We start from the raw sequence: 27,667 nt of genomic DNA, 5'->3' as shown, positions 1-27,667 counted from the left end.
CCAAACTAAAACCTCAAGGCCCCGCCGTAATGGCCGCCCCTCGTCTGATGGCTCTAATAGTTCCCGCATGCAGAGGGCGTCAGCCCTCAAACACTGATAACCTAATCCCTGCTACTTAACAGCCTCTTGGATGCACCTTCGTGCAGCTCTGCTGTCCTGACCCCCAGTGACCTTCCTCGCCTGATAACCTGCAGCTGTGTTCATAACCTCTTGACATGTAAACACTGCCGCTGGTGTGGCTGACTGGAGCACTTCCGAGTGCCGAATGGCGGCCCGTGGCTACATCCAGTTTGTGTAGTGGTAATAATGTACCAGATTAAGCTGTGGCCATAGTTTTGTGCCCTGCGGTGGGAGCATATTCGGGTTTCGGTTTTAATTCACGTTGCCAGCCACTTATTTAATTATAACACTTATATGTGCCATCCGATCGCAAGCCTGCACAGCCTGACCCTGGACTCTCCGTTCGCCGGTGCTCTCGGCAAAAGAGGCTTGGGTTTTCTTCCATTGTTTACCAAGGCTGCTGTTCCGGGAGCTGTCGGGCACTGGAAGAGGCAGGGTGCCTTTTCTCGATCCGGTCTCAGCCATCACTTTGGAAGCCCTGTTCTGCAAACAGCGGCAAGGTTTATGACCAGACTAGTGCAACTTCAGTAGTGTTATCAAGGGAGACAAAAGGCAGAGCGGGCATCACCATTGTGCCAATCCTGGTAATGGTTCCCTTCCCACAGTGGAGCCTACCCACAGGTCTCGAATCTATCCCATAAATTAATCAGCGGTAGGCGTGCTGATGAAGGCAGGCTCCTTCTCCTGAACATCCCTAAGAAGCAGGAAAAGGCACATGTGTTCTCATGGACCGAGGACAGCATGACTGCACTGTTGGTCCTGAATGGTTGGAACTCCTAGAAAGATCATCCACTTGTCACCGTCCTTCTGGTGCAGTCGAGAATGAGGGACGGGCAGACTAGGCAAATGCCACCACATCCCACCGAGCGGCAGTGCAACATCTTTGGCTCTTGAATGACTCTGAGAGGCTTCAACACAACCCACAATTGCCCATCAATACGGCACCAGGTCCCCAAAGTCCACACAATGCAATATGTACGGGCAGGGGATGCTGCTCTTCTGAACGGATGCGTGGAAATCCTCTATACTTTTTGGCCAAGCTATTTTGTCTTTCCTTCCTTCTATTCGGAATCAAAACTCGTGGTACCTGATCCATTTACATGCAGAAGATGGGAGCTGTGCGATGACAACATGGTCTTCTTGCAGGCAACCTCCACCACATTATAGTACAGGAGGGATCGTTAAATTATTGACGTTGGGGACTGTAGAAGATTATGAACTTGCAGAGATCGGTGTCGAATTGATTAATGGAAAATGTGTTTGTCCCTGATGAACGCCTACTGAAACATTCAGACTTATTTGGGCACCATTTTGAAGGGCTAGTGTGGGTAATGCACCCTCTGAGAAGTCTCCTGCTCCCCACATACATTTTCCATTGCCCTGCCCTAGCAACCTCATGTCAGATGCTATCATTGAAGGAGCCCAGCTCTTAACAATAGTCCTGTTTCGCTCTCCATTTCCGACTCATTCCAGGTCTGCAATAATTACGATTATCGTGTTTTTAATCTTTTGGGCAAAATTGCTTGTCCAAAAAGTATAGAGGATTTCTACGCATCCGTTCAGAAGAGCAGCATCCCCTGCCCGTCCAAATTACATTGTGTGGACTTTGGGGACCTGGTGCGGTATTGATGGGCAATTGTGGGTTGTGTTGAAGCCTCTGAGTCATTCAAGAGCCAAAGATGTAGCATTGCCGCTCAGTGGTATATGGTGGCATTTTCCTAGTCTGCCCGTCCCTCATTCTCGACTGCACCAGAAGGACTGTGACAAGTGGGGGATCTTTGTAGAAGTTCCAACACAGACTCTGAAAATGCTCATTCAGGACCGACAGTGCAGTCATGTTATCTTAGGTCCATGAGAGCACATGTGCATTTTCCTGCAGCTCCAGGACGCAGAAAATCACATTAGACTATTTTGAAAACTACCTTTATATCTACTGCCCCCTCATCCTGTCTTACAGGTGACTTTTTCTCAATGACTTTTTCTCAAAGGTAAGAAGGAAAACATCTTCAAACCACAACATGCACCAAAATCAACATTGTTCGAAACCTTTTCCCCAACCTTATTCTCTGGGCCCTCTGTCTCTCAGCCAGAAGAGACCATTGGATGCCACCAGAAAGTCTCAGAAATGCGATTTGCATCTAATGGCAGACAGACCTTCAGCCAGGCGATTTTGTCACCTATTGTGCAAATGCCCCTAGCAGGCGGACTTGCTTTCCTTAATGGAATGACTTCTGCGTCACCAAGTGCTACTCCATGTGCAGGGCCTCCCTTTCTGTTGACGTCGGTGTCCGTTACTTCCTGGATAAATTGAAGTGCACTTCCGGTGCAATATACTGGACAGCCAGTTTGGCATCCCCACGCAACGGTCTTGGAAAATCCAGGATCCATGCTGCCCATCACTTCTGCCTTTCTCCTATCCGTTCTGCTCCTTCAAATCTGCCCACACATTGAGAGCAGAGTAGGCCTAATATTTTGTTTCTAAATCAGCTTATCACAGCCTGTAGTAACGTATGTATTCATTCTGTTCACGAGGGTGCACACTTTCATCCCCACTGGTTTAGCCCACTTCACATTTGATTGTTCTTCTCAGTGTTGGGGTAATCACACATGAGGATCGAGGCTGCGTGTGCATTTGTTTGGCATCACACTATGCTGCTGTGTTGTGTGCCATGGACACAGCAGTACTATTACTCTAATAGCAGGAGCTTAGGACTGACAGTCCAGAAGTTGCTAAATTAGCAGAGTAAATCTGCATGTATTTTGGACTCGGACACTTGGTTGACTCTGGCGGAGATGTTGGCAGTGCTGGATGGCGTACACATTGATGGGCAGGAAGTTTGACTAAAGATGTAGACGGCACATATTTGTTGAGGAGTCTGTATTGCAGATGCTTACATCTTTCATTGGATCCCAATCACTTGTTTATTTGAGTAGATGACTTTAATTGGTTCAGCGCTAGTGGCTTGTACTGTGTAATAGCCTTTCCGCTTTGTTGAATAATGACCACCCATCTCAAAACAGCAAATATACCCAAACTTATCAATTGCAGTCAATTTGGCGCTGTGCATGCCAGTTTGGCATCTAGTGGAGCTAAAACACCGATTGCCCAGTGTATTGTTTCATAGGGACTCCACTTGCTGTTCAAATGTGTTCTCCTGGGTACATGTTACTCATGCGTTCTAGTGTATTTTGGCAATTGAAAACATGCTCTGCAGCTGTTTTTTTTGTTTGATGTTTCACGTGTCTGAAGTAATAGCAGTCCTTCTTATAACCTAATTAGATCCCTGTAATGTGGTTTCCTTAAATGTTGAACAAATTAGATGTGAGTGTGGGTGGAAAGTCAACAGCTGTTCTGCAAAGAGCCTTGAATTAGTACGATGGAGACTAGTATTAGAGGGATTAGGAGACTGTCATGTTAGACGTACCGGCACAGGCGCGTACCCTGCAGTGCCAGGATCCGTCTGTCTTCAACGCTGGCACCACATGGTGCCCAATAAGGAAAGTGATCTTTATTTCAAGTGATAATTTGCTTTTAGCATGCCTCTTATTTTGATGATCGCCTAGTTTTTTTCACTGCTGAGCCTTTGCATGCTGCTATTAATACTCTGCCATTGTATCCTCTCCCTTCCCGCAATGCAATGTTTTCCTTTCCCGTGGAAACGTGTGCTGATGTAGTGAACACAAGGGCCGACCGGAGGAGGGGATACAAATTGTTACACGCAAAGAAAATCCATTCCTGGGGCTTTGTGAGGATGAGTCTGAAGAGGAGGAAGAGCTTGAGAAGACTCCAGATATTCAGAGGGATGACTTGGCCAAGCGTAAGACGCAAGGTAGCGCGCTCCAAGCCCGGGAGCCCGCAAGCTTTATGAAGGCCTCCATAACCAAGGCAGATATAGAGACCTGGGAGAGGCTGAGAGTGTCAGCTGAAACGAGGTTAGTCCAGATGGCGTCTATCTAGATGGCCATAGGTGGGGTTGAATTCTTGGTATTCAGAGCACAGAAGCTCTTTCAGTAGAGATTAACAAGCATCTAAGCAAGCAGGACAACTTCAGATGTTTTCATTCAGATGAGGGATTGCGCTTCCAAGTCTACAGTTGTTATTACACATTGATTTACCACCATAGTCAGAGATAAACCATCATAGTAAAGAGTGCATGCCACCCCGCAGCCCATCCTTAGCATAGGTCCAAGTACAACAACAGTTCATTAACAGTAAAGAAACCGTGTTCAATAAAAATGAGAATACAGAAAACAGTAAATAAACTTTACATATGAGGAGGAGTAGCCGTTCTGTCCAACGCTCCTCTGTTCTTTTTAAGAAGCTCATGCCTCCAGTTCAATTTGCAAAGCAGTTGGTCTGGTGCTTTGAGAGAACAATCTTCTTAGCAGTCTCTGTTTTTTGTAACGGAACAGCAAGATATGCTATGTGTATAGTATTATTCAAGCAAATACGGAGTTCCAAGGGATCTCATATCTTGGAATGAGGATAATGGGTCTAGTCTCTGGCAGCAATTTCTCTTAGAAGCAAAATGTCTTAGCACTGCATGGTCAATAGTATGCGTGGATGGATGAAAGTCTAAGGAGCCCGTAATGCGGGATGGTTCTCCTTTCCTTTGCGCAGGGGCGATGCAGAATTACAAGGCATGATGCACCCAGATCATTTCTGCATACATGTCCTTGTACCCAGGAACCTGTCGCTTTCTAGTGGCACTGAATAAAACCGGTCACAGACAAATCATAAGAGTTCCCAAGGTTTGATGCAACTGTTTAAATCCTCATGTGCAATAAATCCTGCCCTTTATTTTTATTTGCATTGCTGGGAAGGGGAGGAAAAAAGGGCATATGGAGGTGATGATGTCCACGCTATTTCTCAGTCTGAAAGTGTCCCGCCACCTGCAGGAATCGAGCAGTAACGTTTTATAAATAATTTACATTGTAATGCAACATCTGCGCATCTAGGGGGCGCTGAAGGCCCAAACTCCCTTCTAGATCACACCTGTATCCCCATATTGGATCCCCTCACACTTCTATGTATATATTGAATGCTGTGTAGGGATGGGGTGAGATTTAGTGGCACTTAAAGTTGTGGCCTGTTCTATCACTTCTGCCAGCATTTGTAAAATGAAACAAGACTGCATATGCCCCGTTAGCTCCCCAGCATTTAACCTATCAAATTCGTGCCATAAACCAAACCTTTTCAACATAACGCTTAAATATTTTAGGTAAATGCAAACCTTATGTACTCCCGTTTTTCTTAAGATCTTTGGGCAAGTGAATTCTGGCACTGTACTAAGTAAGCAGATATCCTAATTCTACCATTGTTTATGCCTTAATGCATGAGGGATGGCCGCCCAGCCGAAACTAGTTTCCCATACGTGCCTTTTTTTAAACACACATCAGCACATTATTTTTCAAAATCCCCAAATCCATTGTGTCTTTCATATTGATGTTCCATGTTTCTTTTTGGTGCTAAGCTTTTATTTATTTTTTTACACTTTCTATTCTTTGCTGCTTGACCGCTCAGTGATGATGAGTCCAGGCTCCCTGCCCACGTTTGTAAAGCAGAACCGAGCGCCTCAGAGAAAGTGCCAGTGGCACCTGAGGATGACCTGGCTTGTCGCAAGACAAAGGAATCCAGAAAGAGGCCTCATCACAGGCAGAGGTTTGTGCACTTTGGGCCCGTAACGGAGATTGACCAGCAGAAATGGGAGAAGCTTAGCCTAGCTAAGCCTGAAGCCACTGACGAAGTCTCTGGAGACGTTACCAGGTCAAAGGCCTGTTCTGCAACAGCAGTAAGACCTCCTGTGGGTGCCTCTGAAATGGTCAATAGAGAGAGCAACGATGAAGGGTTGCAATATGACGCCAGGTATTTAAGGCTGTTTTGGAGGCTACTAACTGCATCGAGTTTGGAATGTCACGCAATAATTACGCATGCAAGGTGGCTGAAGTTATTGACGTGTATGTCTTGTTCCTGCAAGCGGCACTATAGCCGTATGTTCAGACTTCACTGTATGATCGGAAACAATTGCAATTTTCAAGGATAACATTGGGATCTGACTAGAAGCCCTCCACAACAGTGCCATCATAATCTGGCTAGGAGCCCTCCACAACAGTGCCATCATAATCTGGCTAGGAGCCCTCCACTACAGTGCCATCATAATCTGGCTGGGAGCCCTCCACTACAGTGCCATCATAATCTGGCTAGGAGCCCTCCACTACAGTGCCGTCACGATATGGCTAGAGGTTCTCCACTATTGTGCTCGCCATGATCTAGCCAGAAGCCTTCCGCTACGGTGACATTGTGGTCTAGCTAAAAGTCCTTAAGCATTGTGACATCATGACATAGCAAGAAGCTCTCCTCTAGGTGGCCGTAGTGATCTAGCTAGAAGCCTTTCACTATGGTGCCGTCATGTATCTTTGTCACAGTTGCATCCAGTGAACCTCCCAGCTTAGCCTTTGATCAAAAGGATGGGCTTTATTTCGCTAAACTATAGAGGGGTTTGAAAGGCGTTCTAGTTTCTGAACTGGAGAGCTCTGTGACCCCTGATCACCACATAATGACACTTGTGCCATCAGTTACTTTGCCACAAGATGCCTGGCCATTAGGCCCTTGCTGGTTTCCATGGGAGGAGGGTACTGCACACACAATAATATATCTGTGTAGGCGCACTGATCTTGTAGGCATGAAAACCTTCTCTTCAATATGATTTACAATTCAGTGCCTTCTGCCTAAATTAAGCTCATTGTTTTCACTGTCTTAAAGCCATGATAGTCTCCATGGAATAAATAAAACCAAATGATCTGTTGAGTCTAAATATACACTTCTCATTCACAATAAATACTTGTAGACATGTACTTCCAATTTCAAATCTTCACTGGGTATTGAAAATAACTCCACTACACCCACTATGATGAGGCGAGGCAGGCAATGGCACAAATGTGAAATGCAATTAACTTGATTTCTAGGTACATTCGTTTTTTTCCCTTATGGAAATCAGCAGTGAAACGCTGATGCACACTGCAATGGGACCTCGCTAAACCAGGCTTCATGCGGAGTACTATGCAGATGTGTACTCCGGAAAAACCAGAACCACATCAATCCACTTCAAAGCCGCTTGACGTGTCACACGTGTGATTGGAGGGATACGTGATGTAGAGGCATCTTCAGACATCCTCATTCAATTCAGAGTATTTTTTCCAACCACCAAAAATCAAGTCCCTTGTTGATCAGAAGAGAGAATCCTTTCCCCTCAAACTTCTCCTTAAGAGGGACACCCCGCCAATATTCCAGATTCTGCATCCTAATTTCTATTGGTCGCTCTGGTAATCTGGTTAGACCAGCCATGGGCCCAATATGAACTCTGGGTGATCCTCATCACGAGGAGGTGTCTACAGTGGGTGTTGGCACCGCACAAATGAGCTTTTGATTGGTAAATTCAGAGTTTGACTTTGCTTCCAATAAAAATGTCTGGATTGGGCCTGCCTTTTGCCACAGAGCTATTAACTAGTAATATATTTACTGTATATGCTCTTATTTAATGTCACATTTATATAGCTTCACTCTTGAATGTCCTACGAGCAACTGAGAAAAATAGTTCTATATTCCATTTCTATATCACAAATGCAATGACTTGTAAATCCGTGAGACACACACAGCAGATCTCCGAAAATAAATCTGCCCTCTAGTTGCTCAGACATGTTCCCTTCACCCAGCAGACTTACTGCCAAAGCTCTGTGATGGTCATTAAACTACCACTCCGAGGGTGTGCAAGGGAATGGCTTTTTCATTAATGTGTATTAGACATTTCTTAATTCAGACACAGACGCTCTTTGCGTTTTTGGACCGAGGTTGCAAGGGACTCGCTTTTTCATTAATGTGCATTAGACATTTCTTAATTCAGACACAGACGCTCTTAGCGTTTTTGGACCTTCAAAATGTATATCTGAATTTTAATCTGTAAGAAACAATATCAAATGCAACTTTTCTAGTATTTTGTAGCACAGTTACCAATATTGGTTCAGATGAATTAAGCTTCAAAATGTGTCCAAGGTCTTAGATTCACTTTTTCAGCATGTTGAATTAAAGGCTAGTCCTGGCCAATTGGGTCCCTGATGACTTTGCAGGAATGCACCCAGAGAACAAAGGGATCACCTGCCATGTATAGGTTTGGATAGAAACCTTTGTTCCGTCGTCAGCTTCGCCTCATTTTAGTAGCTGTATTATAGTTCTTTATAATACATACCCAGTGAAGATTAGAAAATTGGGAATACAGGTCGTATTTATTGTGAAAGATAAGTTTATATTTAGGATGAATAGATAATGTGGTTTTATTTATTACATGAGCACTATTTTCACTCTCTTAAAAACATGATAGATAATGAATTCAATTTATACAGAAGGCACTTAACTGCATTTTGTAATGGTGTTATTTTGTTTGGTTAAAACACCTTTCAACCTTTAACAATATCATAACATCGTCATTACCAACATAATAAACCAACTCAATAATCAGACTAAAAAATCAAAACAATCCGTTATTTCATTATCAATATGCTCTAAAAACTGTTCATCAAACACTCATTTGTACACTAGTAGTAAAAATGATTGTGTAGTTAAAATCATTGCAAAATCCTCTGAATCACAATCTCAAACATTTCACAAATCCCAAAACAGCCAAAACAACCGAGTTTGGGTGTCCACCTTGGCATTTAAACCACACATTTTCACTGCAGTATATGCAAAAAAAATATATAAAGTTAGTAATGCCTCCAATGCTGTGCAAGAAGTCAACAAGTGTTTCAAAGTATCAGGTTTATTAATATCTTTACATAAACGACAGAATGGCTGCTCCTCTGGCAGCCAGTTATGCCTTCTAAGAATGTGTCTAGTAAGGTGTAATATTTAAGAAAACATCACAAACATTGATTTGGAAAGATGTTCAAGTAGGGAGCAACAACCGCTAATTTGTTATGATCATAAAAAAGATGACTCACAGTCCTACCTATGAAGTTTATCCAAGTTAGCAGTTCAATCCAGTTGGTATAAGGCAGCCTTTGGTTTACTGGGGTGGGTAACAAACTCCTCCTTACTCTGTCCAATTTCTGCCAGCATGTGATCACAAAACTCAACAAATAGGTTCACGGACCTTTCGTTTTTTGGTTGTAACATACAATTCAAGTCTTCATACATTGTTTCTTTTAATGGACTAAGACAAAAAAATAAAATGCGAGGAATCTCCATTTTGCCCTAATTTCCAATGATTTAAGCCACAGTTCAAACCTAATTGCAGCAATTGGAACAGAGTTAGGATTTAGTAAAACCTTACACCATATAAGACCTTCTGGTTTACTGAAAGTATCTGTAACCCAGGGTTGCAGTACTTCGATCCTGTAGATTACTTTCGGAATGCCTTTACCTTCATAGAATTTAATAAAGTGAATTAGTGGACATTTCCCATATTTGGCATCGATCTTACACATATGATTATCCAAGGCCTAAGCCTCAGACATTCCTTAATTTGAACTTTGAGGCTTATTTAAAACCTAAATAAATCAAATTGTCCATTCTATCCAATTTATAATTTCCATTCATCCATTTAAAATGGGTAATTTCTTCCTAGCAGTTAGTTGCATTATTTTCGTTGTTCCTGAATTGATTATCAATGAATTGTCCTTTACAGAGTCAGAGATTGCATTAATCAATATTTGCAGTCTAGTAAGCGTGTAATCAAATAACAAAAAGTTGTCTGTATCAGGGGCGTTGCTAGGGGGGGGCTAAGAGGGCTATAGCCCCTGATCTTTTGGTTGTAGCCCCGGATAGAATCTCAGGAGCTACAGCCAAAAGACTAGCTAGCCCCCAGTCCCAACAGTTCTGACATCAGCGTAGCCCCGGGTCTTTTCCAGACCTAGCAACTCCACTGCTGTGTATGGAAGCCAAATAAATTTAAAAGCATCCCGTTTAGGAGATACCAAAGCAACATGATCTATGGCCTCATTAATGTCTGAAACATACAAGTTAAAAAGGCAAGGTGCCAAAATGCAACCCTGCCTCAGTCCTGTTTGTGTCACAATTTTCTGCGATAATGTTCCTTCCTGATCAAGCCTGACCTGTATGTTAGAGTACTCATGCAGGCCGACTATCAGTCTCAACAGGCCATCCGGTATCACCCATTTGTAAAATTGTAATTGTAAATCAACAGCTATGGCAGTGCCTGGCAAATGCCAACCCCGTGCTTACACAAAAGCCCAATGCTCGTTTCCGTAAGGTCCCATGTGGCAGGACTAGATGTTGTGTACGGACTGATCCGTTCCTTTCTTGCTCGTTATATGGGAAGGGCACATCCAACCTCTGTGCTCGCTTTAGACTGTGTTGTTTAATTTACACTTGGATTTACAGGAATGATTGCAGACATGTTTTTACATCCTTGATATATTCTCCTGTAGACAGAAAGCACACTCTTTTAAACTTAAGCCAAGAAGTCCATGTACATTCTACTCCTGATCATGTTAGATTGGTCATAACATCAGGAAAGTTAAAATATGTATGGCACTGCCATCTGCAACAACTGTTCACTTTTTCCCCATGTTGTTTGATTTCTAAAGCACATATAAAAATGATTTAACTATGATGTTGAATTTTGAAATACCATAATGCTGCATTGCAGACATTTGGTTTGCCTTTATAACCTCTGTCCCAATGTTCTTAAAGTGATTTGTATTATTAACCACCCACAAACCCGCCACGTGCAGAAAGGAGGGTCATGCTTTTTGGCTTGAGCACCATATTTCTCTTACTTGGAGATTTTGTTTGCCTATTTTAGCCCCACTTTATATTTTATACAGCAAGCCTTTCTGTGAAAAACGATCTCCGACTTTGGCATGTTCAAGGTGGTCGTTAAAGCATCTGTGCAGGACAGGGCTTGATGCAAGCTAAACGCATCAGTCCTGCCACCTACTCCTTTGTTTTTTCTAGTGGTTATTTTCTAACAGCATGCTGATTTCTATGGTTACTGTAAGCTACCCAAGAGTGCCCTTCACATTTCAGTGACATACCCTGTGCATGTGTGTGCTGTTTTTACTCTGTATTGGAAATTTGTCTCATGGACTTGAGTTGATGGATTTGCCGACTATGGGGAATGGCTGCCCCATCTAATGTAAACCCGATTTCCTCTGGAGCGGGTTGGGCTGCTTAGTGTGGGAGTTAACTTTCAATTTGCTCTCTGATTTCTTTTTGATTTTCCTGTTTCTCCACTGATGGACAATGCTTGCTAGTGAGGTAACGTGGCCCGCGAAGGAAGGTTGTCGCAGACACGTTGCTTCATCTCTATTGCCTGAGAAGCAGAAGTTAAGCGGCCATGGGGAAGGTAGTAAAGATTTGGCACGTCTTGCAGACCCCAGTAGAGATGACATGAGTATGAGAAGGCTGGGAGTATGTCGGAAGAAGCCTGGTCCAGATGGAACTGTAGAGTCCACAGCCTCAGTTGTTCATCACCACGTGCAGAAGAGGAGTTTTCCTGAAGTATGCTCTTGGGCTCATCTTAAAGAGGAGAGGTTAGAAGTTTCAAGCCACCAGCTGTGGGCTTCTTGCCAGCTTCATGCCTGCCTTCGGCGTGTGAGGAGAGGGTGGAGAATGCAAGGCAATAGCTTCCAGCTGCTTGCGAGCTTCTTGCCTTTCTTTGCTGTCTGAAAGAAGGTTGGAGGATGCTAGGCCTCACTGTGAGCTTCCTGCTTGCTTTTTGTGTACAACAACAGTTTTTCCTAGTTCAGTGTTTTTTCATTGAGGATTACATCGACAGTACATTGTTTTATACCCGAGTCGCTGTCAGTATATTAAAATATGAAGACACGCCATGCGATGATCCTGAGTTTCCATTCATCACTCTCCATGGCCTCCTGTCCAGCACTTCATGTAGGAGATGGTTTAGGAGGATCCATTAAAGTCTAGCCAACCCAGATTGATTCTGCATACCTCACTCTGTCCTTTTTCCTCGTGTAGACTCTCTCAGTAGGAACCAATCTGACGCAGTGCATCTCACTCAGACTGCAAACATAAACTGCTCCGGCTTCACGTTACCCATTTTTGACATTTCCGAGAAGGGACTTTTTCTCGGCCTCTGTATACATAACGTGTCTCCCTAGGTGTTTTGACCTTTAATCTGGCTGGGTGCTAGACCGACGCAAATGTTTCCAAAGTGGAGAGAGCCCCATCCCTATTTCCAGGAGAGCTGATCTTCTTCACAAAGAGTTTTTACACATGTCTGGGAAGTGTTAGATTTTAATCTGTTTATATCAGACCTCCCTTTTCTGAATACAGCCTGCAGAGCACTCTTTCTCGGTCGTTGAATTATCCCTGTTTGCCAATAAAGATTGCCCACGCTAATAGCTCAGGAAAGTCTTCATTCTATTAAAGACAAGGAGGCGAGCATTATGCTTATCTTTCTTTAATACTGCCATATCAGCATTTCAAAACTTCAACTTTTAACTTTTATGTTTTGATTTTTCTTACATGTTACTTGGAAAAAAACAAAGCAGGAAGTTACAAGTTTCATCTCGCAACTGAATCAACTAGGTTTTAGAAACCATGCTTCCCATAATCCTGAGGCCCTTTGTAGCCCTGACCTCTACTCCCACACCAATCAGTGGCCAGATAGGGGTATCAACACTGGCTCCCCTAAGTCCATTCCTCTTTCTTTTGCCATCAGAGTTCTAGAAGTACAGAGAGTCCACAAAATGCCAAACACAATCCATAAGGCCTGCACTTGATCCGCAGCTGGCGTGACTGATCGGTCCAACGGGACAACTTGCCAGAAGATCCTCGGTATATATCCTGAACTCCTCATGTCGCCTTCTGATCGTCTCCTATGAGAACAGAAAATCATATGAGGGCGGGAATGAACTACAAATGGACACCATGCATGACATTTTTCATTCGCTCAGTCATTGCTCTCATTTGTTTCATTCATTAGGGTGGGATATAATGCCGCCTCCTTGTCTTTAATAGAATGAAGACTTTCCTGAGCTATTAGCGTGGGCAATCTTTATTCTATGACAAGACAGGAGGCTCGCATTATGCTTGTTCAAAGCTTGCTATCACTCTATTCGGTATATCAGATACTAGCTTGAAGTAAAAAGTCTTAAAGGTGGATTCAGAAGACCAATCTGAAGATTTCATAATATCTTGTAGGGCTACTCCTGTCCCAAACGCTCTAGAAGCCATTGCTTCCCTAGCGGAATGTGCACCAAATAAGGATAAGTCTATCCCTGCCCATTGCATGACCTCCCTCACCCATCTCGCAATGGTAGCTGTCGCTACTGCGTGGTGAGGCTTCCTACGCGCTATAAGCAACTGGGTTACGCTGCGCGGTCTGATCTGCGCTGTTGCTGCTTCATAATCTTTGATACATTGTGCTACGCATAACTTCTTATTCTCTGCAAAATATGGGTAGGAGATTACTCTGGAGTCGGTCTTTGTTCTTTTCGCGATAGTAAACGCTACTCCTTCTGGATAAAATATCTTTCTATCTATTTCCAATGCTTTCACGTCTGACACTCTCCTGCACGCTACTAGACATAGAAGCATGGCTAATCTGCCTGATGATTGTGACCGGGATAAAGCTTCATTTTCCGGCCACCTAAGGAATAACTGAAAAACGTCTTTAACGTCCCATAACACCGCATACTTTGGCTCTGGCGGCCTTCTCAATTTTATACCTTTGAGGAGCCGTAAGATTGCTGGGTGCTCTCCTACTGGATTATTTTCTATTTTATTGTGCCCTGCTGAAATTGCAGATCTGTAGACTCCTGTCGTTCTGTAAGCAGAACCCTCCTGGAATTTTGAAGCCAAAAAGTTCAGGATATTCACTAGAGGTGCTGAAATGGGATCCAGACTGTGTTCTGAACACCACTGCGCCCAACTGCTCCAAGCCGTGTTATAGCTCCTAATAGTGGAAGACGCCCAGGAATCTCGGATACAATCTGCAGCGAGGTCCGAAATTCTTGGCAAGTTCCATCTTCTCCTGAAACCCTGCAGGCAATCAGCTGCAAGGAGCCCGAATCTATGAGCGGGTGAACCCGACCGGTCGGGTCGAGTAGAAGGCCCTGGATGCTCGGAACTATCCTCGGAAAATCCGCAGAAAGTTCCATCGCTACTGGAAACCAGGCCTGCGCCTTCCAACAGGGTAGCACCATCGCCACCTCCGCTTTGTCTCTGCGGACTTTCGCTAGAGCTCTTGTGATCATTGCGAATGGCGGGAAGGCATAGTGGACTGCTCCGTTCCATGGATGTAGAAAAGCGTCTGTACCCGCTGCTCCTGGATCTATCCTCCAACTGAAATATTTCTGCGTCTGCGCATTCAGTCTGGACGCAAACAGATCTATGTCTAGGGGTCCCCATATGTCTTGGAGACACTTTAAAACTAGAGGGTACAGCTTCCAATCACTGGAGTCTACAAGATATCGAGAGTTCCAGTCTGCTATACTGTTCTGGTTCCCTGGAAGATATTCTGCAGTCACCGTAATGTCGTTCTGAAGGCAATAATGCCAGAAATCGTTCGCTAATTCCGCTAGCATTCTGGATCTTGTTCCCCCTAATTTGTTGATGTAGTGGACTGCTGAGATGTTGTCCATCTTGAGCAATACGCAACATCTTATTTCGTCCTTCGTAAATGCCCGAACTGCGAAGGAGCCTGCAAGAAGTTCTAGACAATTTATGTGGAGATTCAACTCTTCGCCGGAACATTTCCCGCCTGTCTGGGTTTGTTCGCACCTGGCTCCCCAACCTGACCTGCTTGCGTCTGACTCGATGGTCAGTTCTGGAACATCTCCGAAGATCGCTCGTCCGTTCCAGGCTTCCATGTTCTCTAGCCACCACCGTAGCTCTGTCATGGCTTCTTGGTCTAGGTTCACTAGCTGATGGTATCTCAGGCCTCCGCGGAGATGCTTGATCTTGAGCCTCTGCAACGCTCGATAATGTAACGGACCCGGGAAGATGGGCTAAATGGAGGCTGCAAGCAGACCTACTATTCTGGCCAGATTCCGAAGCGAAATTACTCCCTTTGCCATCACTGTCCTGAGCTCCTTCTTTATCGATCTCACTTTGTGACCTGGCAGCTCTAGAGTCGCTTTCACAGTATCTATGTGGAAGCCTAAAAATTCCAATCTCTGAACTGGCGCTAATTAGGACTTCTCTAAATTGACTAAGAATCCCAGAGATGATAGGAACCTGAAATCCACTGCACATCTCTCGTGAGGGTCTCTTTGCTGGATCGCATCACCAGGATATCGTCCAGATAGATAATCCTACAAATACCTCTCTCCCTGATGGCTGCAGCTACTGGCTTCATCACTTTCGTGAACGCCCAAGGTGCTGACAACAGCCCGAACGGCAGGCATGCAAAGCGCCAGATCTCTCCTTCCCATTGGAACTGGAGATACTTCCGAAAGGTAGTTGCTATCGGAATCGCTAGATAGGCGTCTTTGAGGTCTAGACGGGCTAGCCAATCTCCCGAACGCAATAGGTCTCGGAGGAGATGTATGCCCTCCATCTTGAAATGGTTGTATTGCAGCCAACTGTTCAATTCTTTTAGATTTATGACTGGACGAATCTTTTCCCCTCTGCGCACAGGGAACATATTCCTGAGGAACACCTGACCACCTGTGCTCTCGCGCTCTATTGCGTTTTTCTCTATTAATTTGCTTAACTCGCTGTGTAAAAGCGCTTTCTCTTCTTGTGGCATGCAAATGGGGACAGGTTCTCTGTACTGCTTTGGGATGTCTATGAAATCTAGGTGAAGGCCCGCTACTGCTTCTAAAACCCAAGCATCGCTTGACAAAGCTTGCCATTCTCTCAGAAAACGGAGAGTTCTGCCTCCGATAGGAACAATTGGTGTACTCACCGCCTGTTGCGCCGGGCTGACGGAAAGAACCTCTTCCTCTGCGGCCTTTTGGATGTCTTCCTCTGGCCGGGAAAAAGGTGTCCTGTTGACAGTTTTCCCAATATTGAGCGCGTGGACCTTGAGGTCTTCTTTGATAGTTGTAGCGACCGGACGAATGACCTCTAACTCGTCCGGTCCCACGCCCGGGAAATATCTTCTTTATAGAGCTCTGAGCCCTCTCGAGGGCTGAGTAGGTGCCAACAAATTGAGACATTTCCTTAGCGAAAGCCTCCCCGAAAAGCAGGCCTTTCACACCCTCGCCTGTTTCATACGTGGCTAAATCGCTGAGCTTATTGTCGATCTTTAGCAGGATGCCTCTTCTACGCTCTGAAGAGAGCGCACAGTTGGCGTTACCCAACAAGCACACTGCCCTTTGAGCCCAGTTACATAGGGCGTGAATATCTACTGGGGTACCAGTATCTTTTGATTTTTATACAAGGTCCATAATCTTTGCCAGTGGACCTGCTAAATCCAAGAGCTTATCTTGACACCCTTTCCACGCACGATCGATTCCTTTCATAACGTCTCGTGCTGTTTTGGTCACAAAGGTGACCCTTTTTGGGTCTAGTTCTGGTGTATCTGCCAGCTTCCCGGGCAGTTCAGGCCGTGGACATTCTGATCGCATGCGGGATCGAACTTCTCTGTCCAGAGGCTTCCTGATGTGTTGTAACATGTATAATGCCACTCCTGGTGAGGGCACCCACTCAGAAGACTTTGGGTGTCTAATGGACTCCGGATCAAACATATCCATTACGTTGTCTTCTTCCTCGGGAAGAGTTTGAGGGATTGGTTGAGGGAACTCTTCTTCCTCGCCGGGGGCATATCCCTCTTCATATTCCCCTTAATTGTCCACCCCTGGGGCAGGGGGTCTGATGTGGCCATCTGCTAATGTTGCTACAAAGACTTCTTTCAATCTGGCGACTGGGTCGCTTTCACTTTGGGGAACAGAGTCAACCCTATCTTTTGTGCCCAAGGGGGTCAATGAGTCTGCGCTCTTCCGGGCTTTTTTACCTCCCTTATTTTCAACCCTCTTCTGAGGGTGTCCAGCTGACGTCCCCTCTCCAGGGCTGTCAGCCCGTCTCTTCCTGGCTGCCAGCTGTTCCTGCTGTTCAGCCATGCATGCTTCGAGCATTTCTAACCTTTCAGTCAAAGGTTGCACCCCTTGGGAGACTGCTTGAGAAAGCGAATCTCCCAGTACCCTCTTGAAGCTGAGGGATAAATCTGTCTTGCCAAGTGGGTTCTTCCTCCCACTCTTGTTCACTCCACTCTGGTGAGGTGGACTGGGAATCTCTCGGGTGCGATGAGTGAGCCATTGAATACTGTAAGCAGCGCTAACTTCTCAGGGTCAGCTGAAAATTAAGGCTCTCAGAGTTTACCTCCTGTGCACTCTGCGCCTTCTAGCTTATCTGTGAAACTGTTTCACGCTCTCTGTAGATCCAACAGATACAACCAAGAAATGTCTTATTCTCCAGCATGGGGTCTGGCATGGATTCACATGCTCTTGAATATTCCCCGTCATCAGGCTGGGAATAATCGGTAAAGAAAAAATCAGTATCAGTTTCGTTTCTGATCTGTCTTTCCTAGTAGTAACCAATCACTGATCTCTGCGTCATACTGACCACAGCCAATGACTGCCCTCTACCTAAGCCCCGCCTCTGGCAGCCATCTTCAGATTTTTACCGCACGTTCAAGTGTTGGGAGTCCTCGTGCTTAGCTCTCGAGCTTTTACTGCGTGTTTCACGCTTTTTCAGGTGAATTTTCAAATTTTTTCGGTAATCGAGCCTCAGGCTCCACCGTTTCTACTCCCGTTAACGGCTACCCGTTGCGGGATTTTCCTACGCCCCTCAAGGGTGAAGATTTCGTCGAATCAACTTCTTGGAGGATTCCAGAAGATTCGTGGCTTCGAGATGGCCCAGGATGCGAGTTCGTCGCCCGGACCCAAGCTGTTTCGCAGCTGCCCTGGATGCGGGCTGCAGAATGTGTTTAAGGAAGATGAACATTAGCGATGCCTCTACTGTCTTAATGGGGATAAGACTCATGTAGAGAAGGACTGCCAGTTCTGCAAGAACTTGTCGGAGCGGACCATGAGGGACCGTCGATCCCGTCTCGCAAGCTGGTTGGAGAAGGGCTCGACGGGTGAGAAGAAGAAGAAAGGGTCCGAGCGGGCTTCTAAGTCCTGTGCGGGCGCTCCGGCAACGGGGGTCCAACACCAGGCCAAGCGCTGCGAGTCCGCTGGCTCCGGGAGCGCCGAAAGGTCGAGCTCTTCGGTCGTCAGGCAGGGTGCACCTTCCCCGGCACCGTCAACCACGAGCCAACGCTCCGGTTCGGGGAAGAGAGAGTCCGAGACCCCGGGTAAGCTTCGGGAGAAGCCCCGTCTGATCTCGGAAGAGGGGGAGCGAGGCGTCGCCCCTCCCCCGAAGGAGAAGGCCCAGGACGCACCTAAGGTGGTGAAGGCCCCTACCCAGCAGGCGAAGGCCTCTATCGAGGCTATCGCGGCGACTCTGGCCAAGCCGGCAGAGACAACGCCAGCGGAGACTGCCTCCGGGACTAGAGTTTCCCTGCCACCAAGGAGGGAATCCTCTTTTCAGCCCATCGTCGTGGCCGCCATGATGGAAGAAGCGAGGGGGGGCACGGTGCCCTCCTCGAGCTCGGAGTCAGCCTCGGAGGAGGAACTGACCGAGGCCGTGAGGAACCTCGAAGTCCAAATCGAGAAGGTTCGATCCCGTCAGGAAGATCCTCGGGAGATAACCGAGGAAGACGATGATGGTGAGGAAGAGGGGCCTTCCCTTCCGGCGCAGCCGGATCCTAGGCCTCAGGATGGCTTGGCAGCCATTTTGTCTGCCATCCAGTCCTTATGCTCTGAGATAAGGACGAGATTCCCACGGCCCAGGCCGGAGGACCCGCAACCTGGCCCGTCGGGAAGTCCTCAGAACAAACGACGGAGGACCCAACCCTCTCCTCCGCTCACCCCCGTAAGGCCTGCAGTTCCCTCCTCATCCTCCCACGAGTCGGGAGATGACGGTGCGTTGGGCTCGACGACGGGTTCTGACGGCGATGACGACGGAACAGGTCTCCCGTCGCACGGGCCTCGCCGCCCGACGAGATTGGCTCATTCCACTCCATGATCGCCAGGGCGTCCGAATTGTTCCAGCTCTGCCCGGAGGAGCAGAAAAAGGAAGGTTTCCTCTATCAGCGCCGGGAGGCCAAGAGGAAGACGGTCATCGCGGTGCCCCTAATCAATGACATCTGGGAGGAGGGCCTGTCGGTTCTCAAAAACCCCTCCACGGCACCAGCCAAACGAGACCGGTACGAGAAGAAGTACCGGGTCCCCGAAACTGCTCCCCTGTGCCTCAGGGCCCAGCCAACGCCAGACTCGGTCGTCTCGGCGGCGGCGAAGAAGAAAGCGGCGGGGTCAGGAGCCTCGACGTCGAATTCCCTGCCGGACGGCGAGGGAAAGAAGTTGGACGCCATGGGGCGGCGGGTCATTTTGTCGGCGGCGACGACGATCAAAGCGGCCAACGCCCTGGCGATCGTGGCCCGTTACGAAGGGAGCTCTGGTTTAAGCTGGCCCCCATATTGGACTTCCTGCCGGACGACAAGAGGTCCGAGGCCCTGGAAATACTGCAAGAGGGCGAGGTGGCCTCGGCCCACCCCATAACGGTGGCAACCGATATTGCCGATACCGGGTTCCGCCAGCTGGGCAACAGTGTTTGCCTACTACGACGGGGTTGGCTCCGGGTGACCGACTTCCGTCAGGACGTCCAGACCAGGGTGTTGGATATGCCTTTCGACGGCAGCAACTTGTTCGGGAAGGCGGTGGACGAGTCCCTCCAAGCCATAAAAACGGACACGGAGACGCTAGGAGCCCTTCAGCAACGAGACCCTTTCGGAGCTCTGGAGGCAGACAGGTTGCCTCCAAGGGATCCAGCGGTGGCTCGTCGTCCGACTGCCAGGCGGCACGCTCCTCGTCTCAGGAGGCCTACAGTGGTCGCGGCAAGCAGGGAGCTCCTCGCCACCGTCGGCAAGGTGGCCAGGGCGGCAAGGCCACCGCCTCCAAGCAGGACTCAACCGGCCGTGGTCTCGGGCCCCCACCGAAGCACCCCGGTGGGAGGCCGGCTGACGAATTTCGTCGGCGTGTGGAAGTCCATCTCCACTGACAGTTGGGTGCTGGATACCCTGGCAAGAGGACACTCTATCGAATTCCTGAAGAAGTGCCCTCACGTTCCACCTGTGGCCAGGAAGGAAAATCACGTCCCGCAACTGCTGTTGGAAGTACGGGCGATGCTCAGGAAAGGCGCCATCGAGCTTGTCCCAAAGAGGCTCCGGGGTGTACTCAAGGTACTTCCTCGTCAGGAAGAAGACGGGCGTCTGGCACCCCATCCTGGACCTTCGTCGTTTGAACAAATACAGCTGGAGGAAGGCGACTTTCTATCGTCGTTGGACCTGGAGGATGCATACTTCCACGTTCCCATCCTCAAAAGTCACCGAAGGTTCCTCAGGTTCGTCGTCCAGGGACGCCACTACCAATTCAGAGCACTGCCGTTGGGATTGAAGTCGGCCCCCAGGGTCTTTACCAAGTGCCTTGCACCAGTGGCGGCGCGGCTGCGCCTACAGGGGATTCACGTCTACCCCTACCTGGACGACTGGCTCATCCGCTCAAGGACGAGGGAACTCGCCGTCGAACACACTGCGAGGACCGTCCAGCTACTCACAAACCTGGGATTCTCCATAAACTACCCGAAGTCCCACCTGGTGCCGTCGCAGGTGGCCCTGTTTCTGGGAGCGAAGCTCGATACAGTGAGGCGCCTGGCGGCCCCGTCGGAAGAACGGATGAAGACCATTCTAGGCAAAGTGCAGCGCCTGCTAGCCACGGACGTGGCCAGGGTGAGGTCCATCAAGTCCCTTCTGGGGATGATGTCCTCTTGCATCTACCTGGTGCGCCTCTGCAGACTACAGATGCGCCCTCTTCAAGAATTTCTCAACGCCCATTGGATACAGGCGACGGGCGCCTTCGAAGACAGGGTCCCCCTCAACGAGGTGTTCCAGTGGGCGATTCAGTGGCGGGGCGTTCGAGCGCACCTCACGGCGGGCAAGGACTTTCAGACGCCGGCGTACCAGGAGACGGTGACGACGGACGCCTCCCTGGAAGGTTGGGGCGCCCACACCGGAGATCTCCACGCAAGAGGCCTCTGGCTCCCGGAGGAGAGGCTCCTGCACATCAACGTCCTGGAACTCCGAGCCGTGTTCTGGGCTCTCAAATCGTTCCTCCCGTCGCTCAAGGGCAAGGTGGTGCGGATCTTCACGGACAACACCACAACAATGTTTTACATACGGAAGCAGGGAGGCACCAGATCCCCAGCCCTATCCAAGGAGGCACAGGATCTGTGGCACTGGGCGGTCACCCAGGGGATGTTCCTGGTTCCCTTCCACCTGGCAGGAGAAAGCAACACCATCGCCGACACGCTCAGCAGGGAGCTGCGCGCGTATTACGAGTGGGAACTGCGCCAGGATCAGGTGGATCAACTCTTCCGACGATGGGGCAAACCCCAAATCGACCTGTTCGCAACAGCGACGAACTCGAAGTACAAGAGATTCGCCAGCAGGTTTCCCCAGCCGAGAAGCATGGGCGATGCGTTCTCGTCCCCCTGGCACGGCCTATACCTGTATGCGTTCCCTCCGTTGCCGTTTCTGCTTCAATTCATCAGCCAGCTCAAGAGGACCCGGTGCAGGATAATCCTCGTCGCACCGGCGTGGCCGAGGCAGATCTGGTTCCCGGACCTTCTGGACTTGTCAACGTCCCCTCCCATCAAGCTGTCGGCGGACGCGGACCTTCTCTCCAGAGAAGGAGGCGCCGTCTTCCACCATGACCCGGCGTCGCTGAACCTGCAGGCTTGGCTCCTGCAGCGCTAGAATTTGGAGGCTACGATATACCAGCCGATTGCAGAGAGGTTCTTGCAAAGGCCAGGGCGTCCTCGAGGCTCTCTATCTGGTGCCGAGCACAGAAGATCAACCCCCTACGGATTACGGCCCCTCAAGTGCTGCCGTACCTGCTATCGCTGGCAAAGGCTGGGCTAGCCCATGCCTCCATTAAGATTCATCTGGCGGCGATCTCCAGGTATACCAGAAACACAGGATGGACGTCCCTGTGGTCCCATCGACTGGTGAAAGAATTTATGAAAGGACTGTTCCGGTCGTTCCCGCCAGTGAAGGTCCCGGCGTGGGAACTTAACGTGGTGCTGACCAGACTCATGGTGCCCCCATTCGAGCTGATGCACTCCGCACCTATGAAGTTTGTGTCGTGGAAGACTGCGTTCCTGGTGGCCATTACCTCCGCACGACGAGTGGGAGAGATCCAGGCCCTATCCTGCAAAGCACCGTACTTGACTTTCCATGCCTCGAGGGTGGTGCTTAGGACGCACCCCTCCTTTATGCCCAAGGTGTCGTCGGACTTCCATCTTAACGAGCCCTTGGTGTTACCTGTTTTCTTCCCGTCTCCTTCGTCGCCGGCCGAGAGGACTTTGCACTCGCTGGATGTGGCTAGAGCGCTGAAGTTCTACGTGGACCGCACAAAGAGTTTCCGGAGGACAGCACAGCTGTTCGTGAACTTTGGACCTGTGAATCAAGGGAAGGCTCTCTCGAAGTCTTCTATTTCCAGATGGCTCTCCGGCTGCATCATGCACTGTCACCGGTTGGCTAACCGACCGCTGCCAGGCCGTCCGAGAGCCCATTTGACCAGAGAGATCGCTGCCACTACGGCGTTCTTATCTGGTGTGCCCCTGCTGGACATCTGCAGGGCTGCTACGTGGAGGTCGACGCACACCTTCACGAGATTCTACTGCGTCGATCGGGATTCCAGGGAGGAGTCCAGGGTCGGCCAAGCAGTGCTGCGCAACCTGTTCGCTTAAGGTGAGCCAGATGAGGAGGTAAGAGATGCTTAATGTTGAGTTTTTTGTATTGCTTAATGTTAAGCCTTTTACCACCCCCCGTGGTTGTGCATGTGTGTACTGCTATTTAATCTTATATTCATGAGCATGTGAATCCATGCCAGACCCCATGCTGGAGAAGGAACAAGTTACTTACCTGTAACTGTTGTTCTCCAGCATGGGTCTGGCATGGATTCGCATGCGAACCCTCTCACCTACCCCTCTGCGGCTCGTCACTTGGTCATACTGCCACTTCACGTGCTACCAAATCTGAAGATGGCTGCCAGAGGCGGGGCTTAGGGAGAGGGCAGTCATTGGCTGTGGTCAGTATGACGCAGAGATCAGTGATTGGTTACTACTAGGAAAGACAGATCAGAAACAAAACTGATACTGATTTTTTCTTTACCGAGGATTCCCAGCCTGACGACGGGGAATATTCATGAGCATGTGAATCCATGCCAGACCCATGCTGGAGAACAACAGTTACAGGTAAGTAACTTGTTCCTTTTTTATTTTTTCGAAAAATTTCTCTCAGGTACTCACTCGCACGACCCTCCGCTTCATTTCGCTATGTGTACGCGCGAAAAGCGAGCGTCAGGGGAACGTGGAGCATGCCGGGAATGTTCTGAGGCTGAACCTGCTTCGCTCGGTCCTATAGCCCTGCGCGTTCGGCGGCGCCTCCGCGCACATGCGTATAATGTAGGCTGACGCAGGGTCCTAGAGCCTTCGCGAGCGAAGACTTCGCATACGCTGGAGGAGAACGGGGCGGCTGCCAGAAGGGAGCGGCTTTGCCCGCGGCTCCGACCCGCTTCTCCTCACTCCCGTTCCTGTTAGAATTGAAATAAAAGCGTGACGGGGGAAAACACTGATAATACGCGCACGCGCGCTTTCTACACAACGGTACAAACGCTGTAAAATAAGCTCTCGACAGCCATCAATCAAACACCTGTTAGTCTATCAGCTAACTATCATTGATAATGACTACATTTAGTGACTAAATTATAATAGGCAACGATAATATAAGATCGGAAACATGAGGAATAACACTTATCTCAGTATGGCAGCAAAAAGAAAGAGGAATGGACTTAGGGGAGCCAGTGTTTATACCCCTATCTGGCCACTGATTGGTGTGGGAGTAGAGGTCAGGACTACAAAGGGCCTCAGGATTATGGGAAGCGTGGTTTCTAAAACCTAGTTGATTCAGTTGAGAGATGAAACTTGTAACTTCCTGCTTTGTTTTTTTCCAAGTAACATGTAAGAAAAACCAAATCATAAAAGTTAAAAGTTGAAGTTTTGAAATGCTGATATGGCAGTATTAAAGAAAGATAAGCATAATGCAAGCCTCCTGTCTTGTCATAGAATTGAAATGTTCTGAGCCTACAAGACCTTTTGTCGAGAATCTGTAGACTTTAAATATTTGCGTTGCAGAGCCGCGAGGAGTGCAGGGAGAGGGAGCCATCCACTGTGCTTAGCTCTTCATAAATAATATTCTTCATGGCTTAAATTGATTATCCCCACCTTTTGCAGGAAGAACTATAATTCTGATACGCGCGCTCATGCCCTGTTTATAGGATGCGCTGCTACTGGATAGCACATTTATTGGAGATTCAGAACGGGCAGGTTTTTTTTACGGCTGGCACTCAGGGCTGCTATCTCGGTCTTCAAATTGGCAATACTTGTGATAGGGCATCTCCATCGTTTCTACTGTATCAGGCTTCTTCTGGAGGCTTTCTGGATACTCTACCTGGGTGCTCTCTATTCTTTTTATGTCAGCCGCAGAGGCATTGCCTGAACCAGAAGGACCCACTAGCTCACACTATAAAGAGTTATTATTATCTCCAGTCTTAACAGAAGGTCCATGTTCTGGCCTGTGACTCCTCGTAATCAGCGCTTGCTCTGGCACCCAAGGTTGCATTTCCCCAACCGTTCTGGGCAAGAACAAAAAAAGCCACACTTTATGTTGTGCACTGAAAAGGTAATTGCATTTTCGCCTTGATCCCGAGTATCCATGCACTTCCTATTACCATAGAGTTAAAATTCCATCCCTTCCAACAAAGCAAACTCCCATCTTGCAGATCTGGACTCTCGTTTTCAGCTAACCGTCTACCTTTAGATGTACCCAACTCCTGATCTGGGGTGTGCAAGAGCTCAGTAGCTGATGTTCGGAAAGTCTATGGGCATCTTGTAGTGGATCAAAGGATATGCTATTATGGTGGGGATCTGGGGCTCACTAGTAGCCTGGTTGTGTGTTTCAAACTTGTTAGTCGTGTGCACAGGTTCCTGCATTGGAAATCTTGTAAGGACACTTCGTAGAGGTTTGAATAAAAAAATATTTTAATTGGGAATAATCCAGTTGGTGCCCTTGAAAGGAGAAGCATATATATATATGTGTGTGTGTGTATATATATATATATATATATATATATTTCTGAGGCTTGTGGGATCTGCTTAGATCACATGCTGTGCATAGACCGACATCTAGTGGAAGCTGCAGAGTATTACAGTTTGTTTTTCGAGACTCGAAATGGGCGTCGACACAGGGCGTGTCAGTAATACTATCCCTAGTGTGACGTCCACTGTACCCAAGATCCCTCATGCGTCTAGGATCCTCAGATTGTTTTTTTCCGCCATACTGGTCGGAAGCATTTAGCGGAGTCCCCTGGTTTTAGCCATACTTTTGCTAAAAATTTAAAATTATAATCTATTGACATCCTTCCCCACCCCAACGTCGAACTTCGACACTCGACGCCGGCTGGAGAAGAAATCGACCGTCGGCTTCTGCATGACGGATTTTAGCTTCGGAAGGCCTCTGGCCTCGGCCCTGCAAGTAGGGAGAGTGGGGGGTGGTACATACTCTACACTCTTGGTATATAGGTACACCTTATACATTTCCTACACTTAACAGCCCGCTGCCTCAATGTGAGTATGGAGGGTACCCCTTTTCAATTCTGCCCCAAGTGCAATCGCAAATACCCTTGGGTCGACAGGCACGCCACGTGCAATCTCTGCTTGCCGAGGGACCACCCCGAAGCGAACTGCAGAGCGTGTAGTAGGTTTAAACCTAAGACACTTAAGGACCGTTCGACGAAGCGTTGGGCCCACCACGCCAGGCAGGCGGCCATGGCAGCGGAGGGCGCCTTCAGCGACGGCAGCGACGCCGTACTTTCGGACGGCGAGGGCATTACGGCGTCGAAAGACAGCTGAGCGCAGGTCCTCGACCTCGGAAGGTCATCCGGCAGGGCGGCTATGGGGAAGACCCCCGGCGACACAAGCGCTTCACATACTACACACACTAAACACAATAAGTCCAACCGAGACTCGACGACGTCGAGTTCTCGGAAAGAAGCACAAACAGAACGGTCCGATTCGGTGTCCTGGGTGCTCTCGATCAAGATCGCCGCATGACTCCAGGCAATCATCCACTCTTGTCAAGAGTGCCTCACTCCCTAGGCTAACAGAAGTTCGATCGTCGGAAGACGAAGACGACTTCCACCCCCAGGCCGCACTCCAGGAGTCGGAGCCCGCAGTTAAAATCAGCGAGGCCCCACGCTCGAAGGACAGGGACACCACCCCCGATCCTCGATGCCAGGCGTCGAAAACCTCTGGAGCCATTAAAGGACAGGGAAAACATTTTTCCACTCACGGGGAGGGGGTAAACAGCAGAAGAAACAACCTTTGCACTCTTCCACACCTGTGAAACACACCACTCCCCCTAAACAGACAGACAAAACCGGGTCTGCTGATATGTCTAAAACCAGCAAAGCTACTCAAGATAAATCCCATAGACTTGCTGAGAGAGTCATTCCCAGTTCCAAAAAATGGTCCATTGAAGACATAGATAGGGTCATGTCAAGAATGTCTTCTTTGGCTGATTTTTATGATAAAAATCCAGAACATTTCCTCTCGTATGATCCACAAGGGGCGACACCCTCAGGCTCTAATGATCCTATCCCCCCCCCCGAGTAAAAAGCCCCGGTTTGAAACACCGATGAGGTCAGAACCCTTCGAGGTACAACCATACGCAAGACCATACTCACTGTATCAAGGAGAGGCTTCCTTTGGTGAGGACCAAGAATTTGGCATGGTAGAAGAGCAAACCGGGACGGGCTAATATGGGGATGAGGAGGACCAGGAAGAGGAAGAGGAGGACCCGGAAACATACAGAGTAGACTCCTCGGTAGAGAACGAAGCCCCGGTTACCGACTCCCCGGTCGATAACCAACCCCTCCTAAACGAGGTTCTCGCACGCGCAGCAGAACATTTCCACATTGACACCCACGATGTCCAGGAGGAGAGGGACTTCGCAGAAGAGTTAGTGGGAGAAAGGAGGCCTGTTGCCCAGACCATCCCTATCCTTAAGTCCATTCAGCGGAGAATAGATCCGTCCCTGGTGAACCCGAACCTCACCAGAGCAGTCAATCCCAGGGTTGAAAAACTTTTCAGGGCGGCCCAGTCTGACCCTCTCTATATAAGAGGACATCTGAAGCCAGACTCCCTAGTTGTCACCAACACTCGTAAGAGGGCTGGATCACCCTTGTCATCGTCCGAAGCTCCTCCCGACAAGGAGAGCAAAAAACTATACGGTTTCGGCAGGAAAGTAGCCTCAACGTCCGCCTATCAAGCAAGGATTGCAAACTCCACCACCCTGTTGGCCAGCTACAACTGCCATCAGTGGGAAGAGGTCGCGGCACT

The 27,667-nt window shown here is 48.4% G+C and overlaps 1 protein-coding gene across 2 annotated transcripts in view; it reads left to right on the top strand.

Annotated features, from left to right (window-relative positions):
* LIMCH1 (LIM and calponin homology domains 1) overlaps positions 1 to 27,667 on the top strand; it is a 1,245,196-nt gene that overhangs the window by 871,606 nt on the left and 345,923 nt on the right. For both annotated transcript variants that reach the window (XM_069631748.1, XM_069631749.1), the window contains 3 exons: positions 3,796 to 4,053; positions 5,645 to 5,986; positions 11,392 to 11,670. In XM_069631748.1, coding sequence (XP_069487849.1) covers positions 3,796 to 4,053; positions 5,645 to 5,986; positions 11,392 to 11,670 — 879 coding nt within the window. The remainder of the gene's footprint in view (positions 1 to 3,795; positions 4,054 to 5,644; positions 5,987 to 11,391; positions 11,671 to 27,667) is intronic.

This window comes from Ambystoma mexicanum, chromosome 6q (assembly GCF_040938575.1).
Source record: "Ambystoma mexicanum isolate Mex_15411 chromosome 6q, UKY_AmexF1_1, whole genome shotgun sequence".
NCBI classification, from domain to species: Eukaryota; Metazoa; Chordata; class Amphibia; order Caudata; family Ambystomatidae; genus Ambystoma; species Ambystoma mexicanum.
The sequence above is the reverse complement of the archived record's forward strand: the minus strand, read 5'-3'. Positions and strand labels throughout refer to the sequence as shown.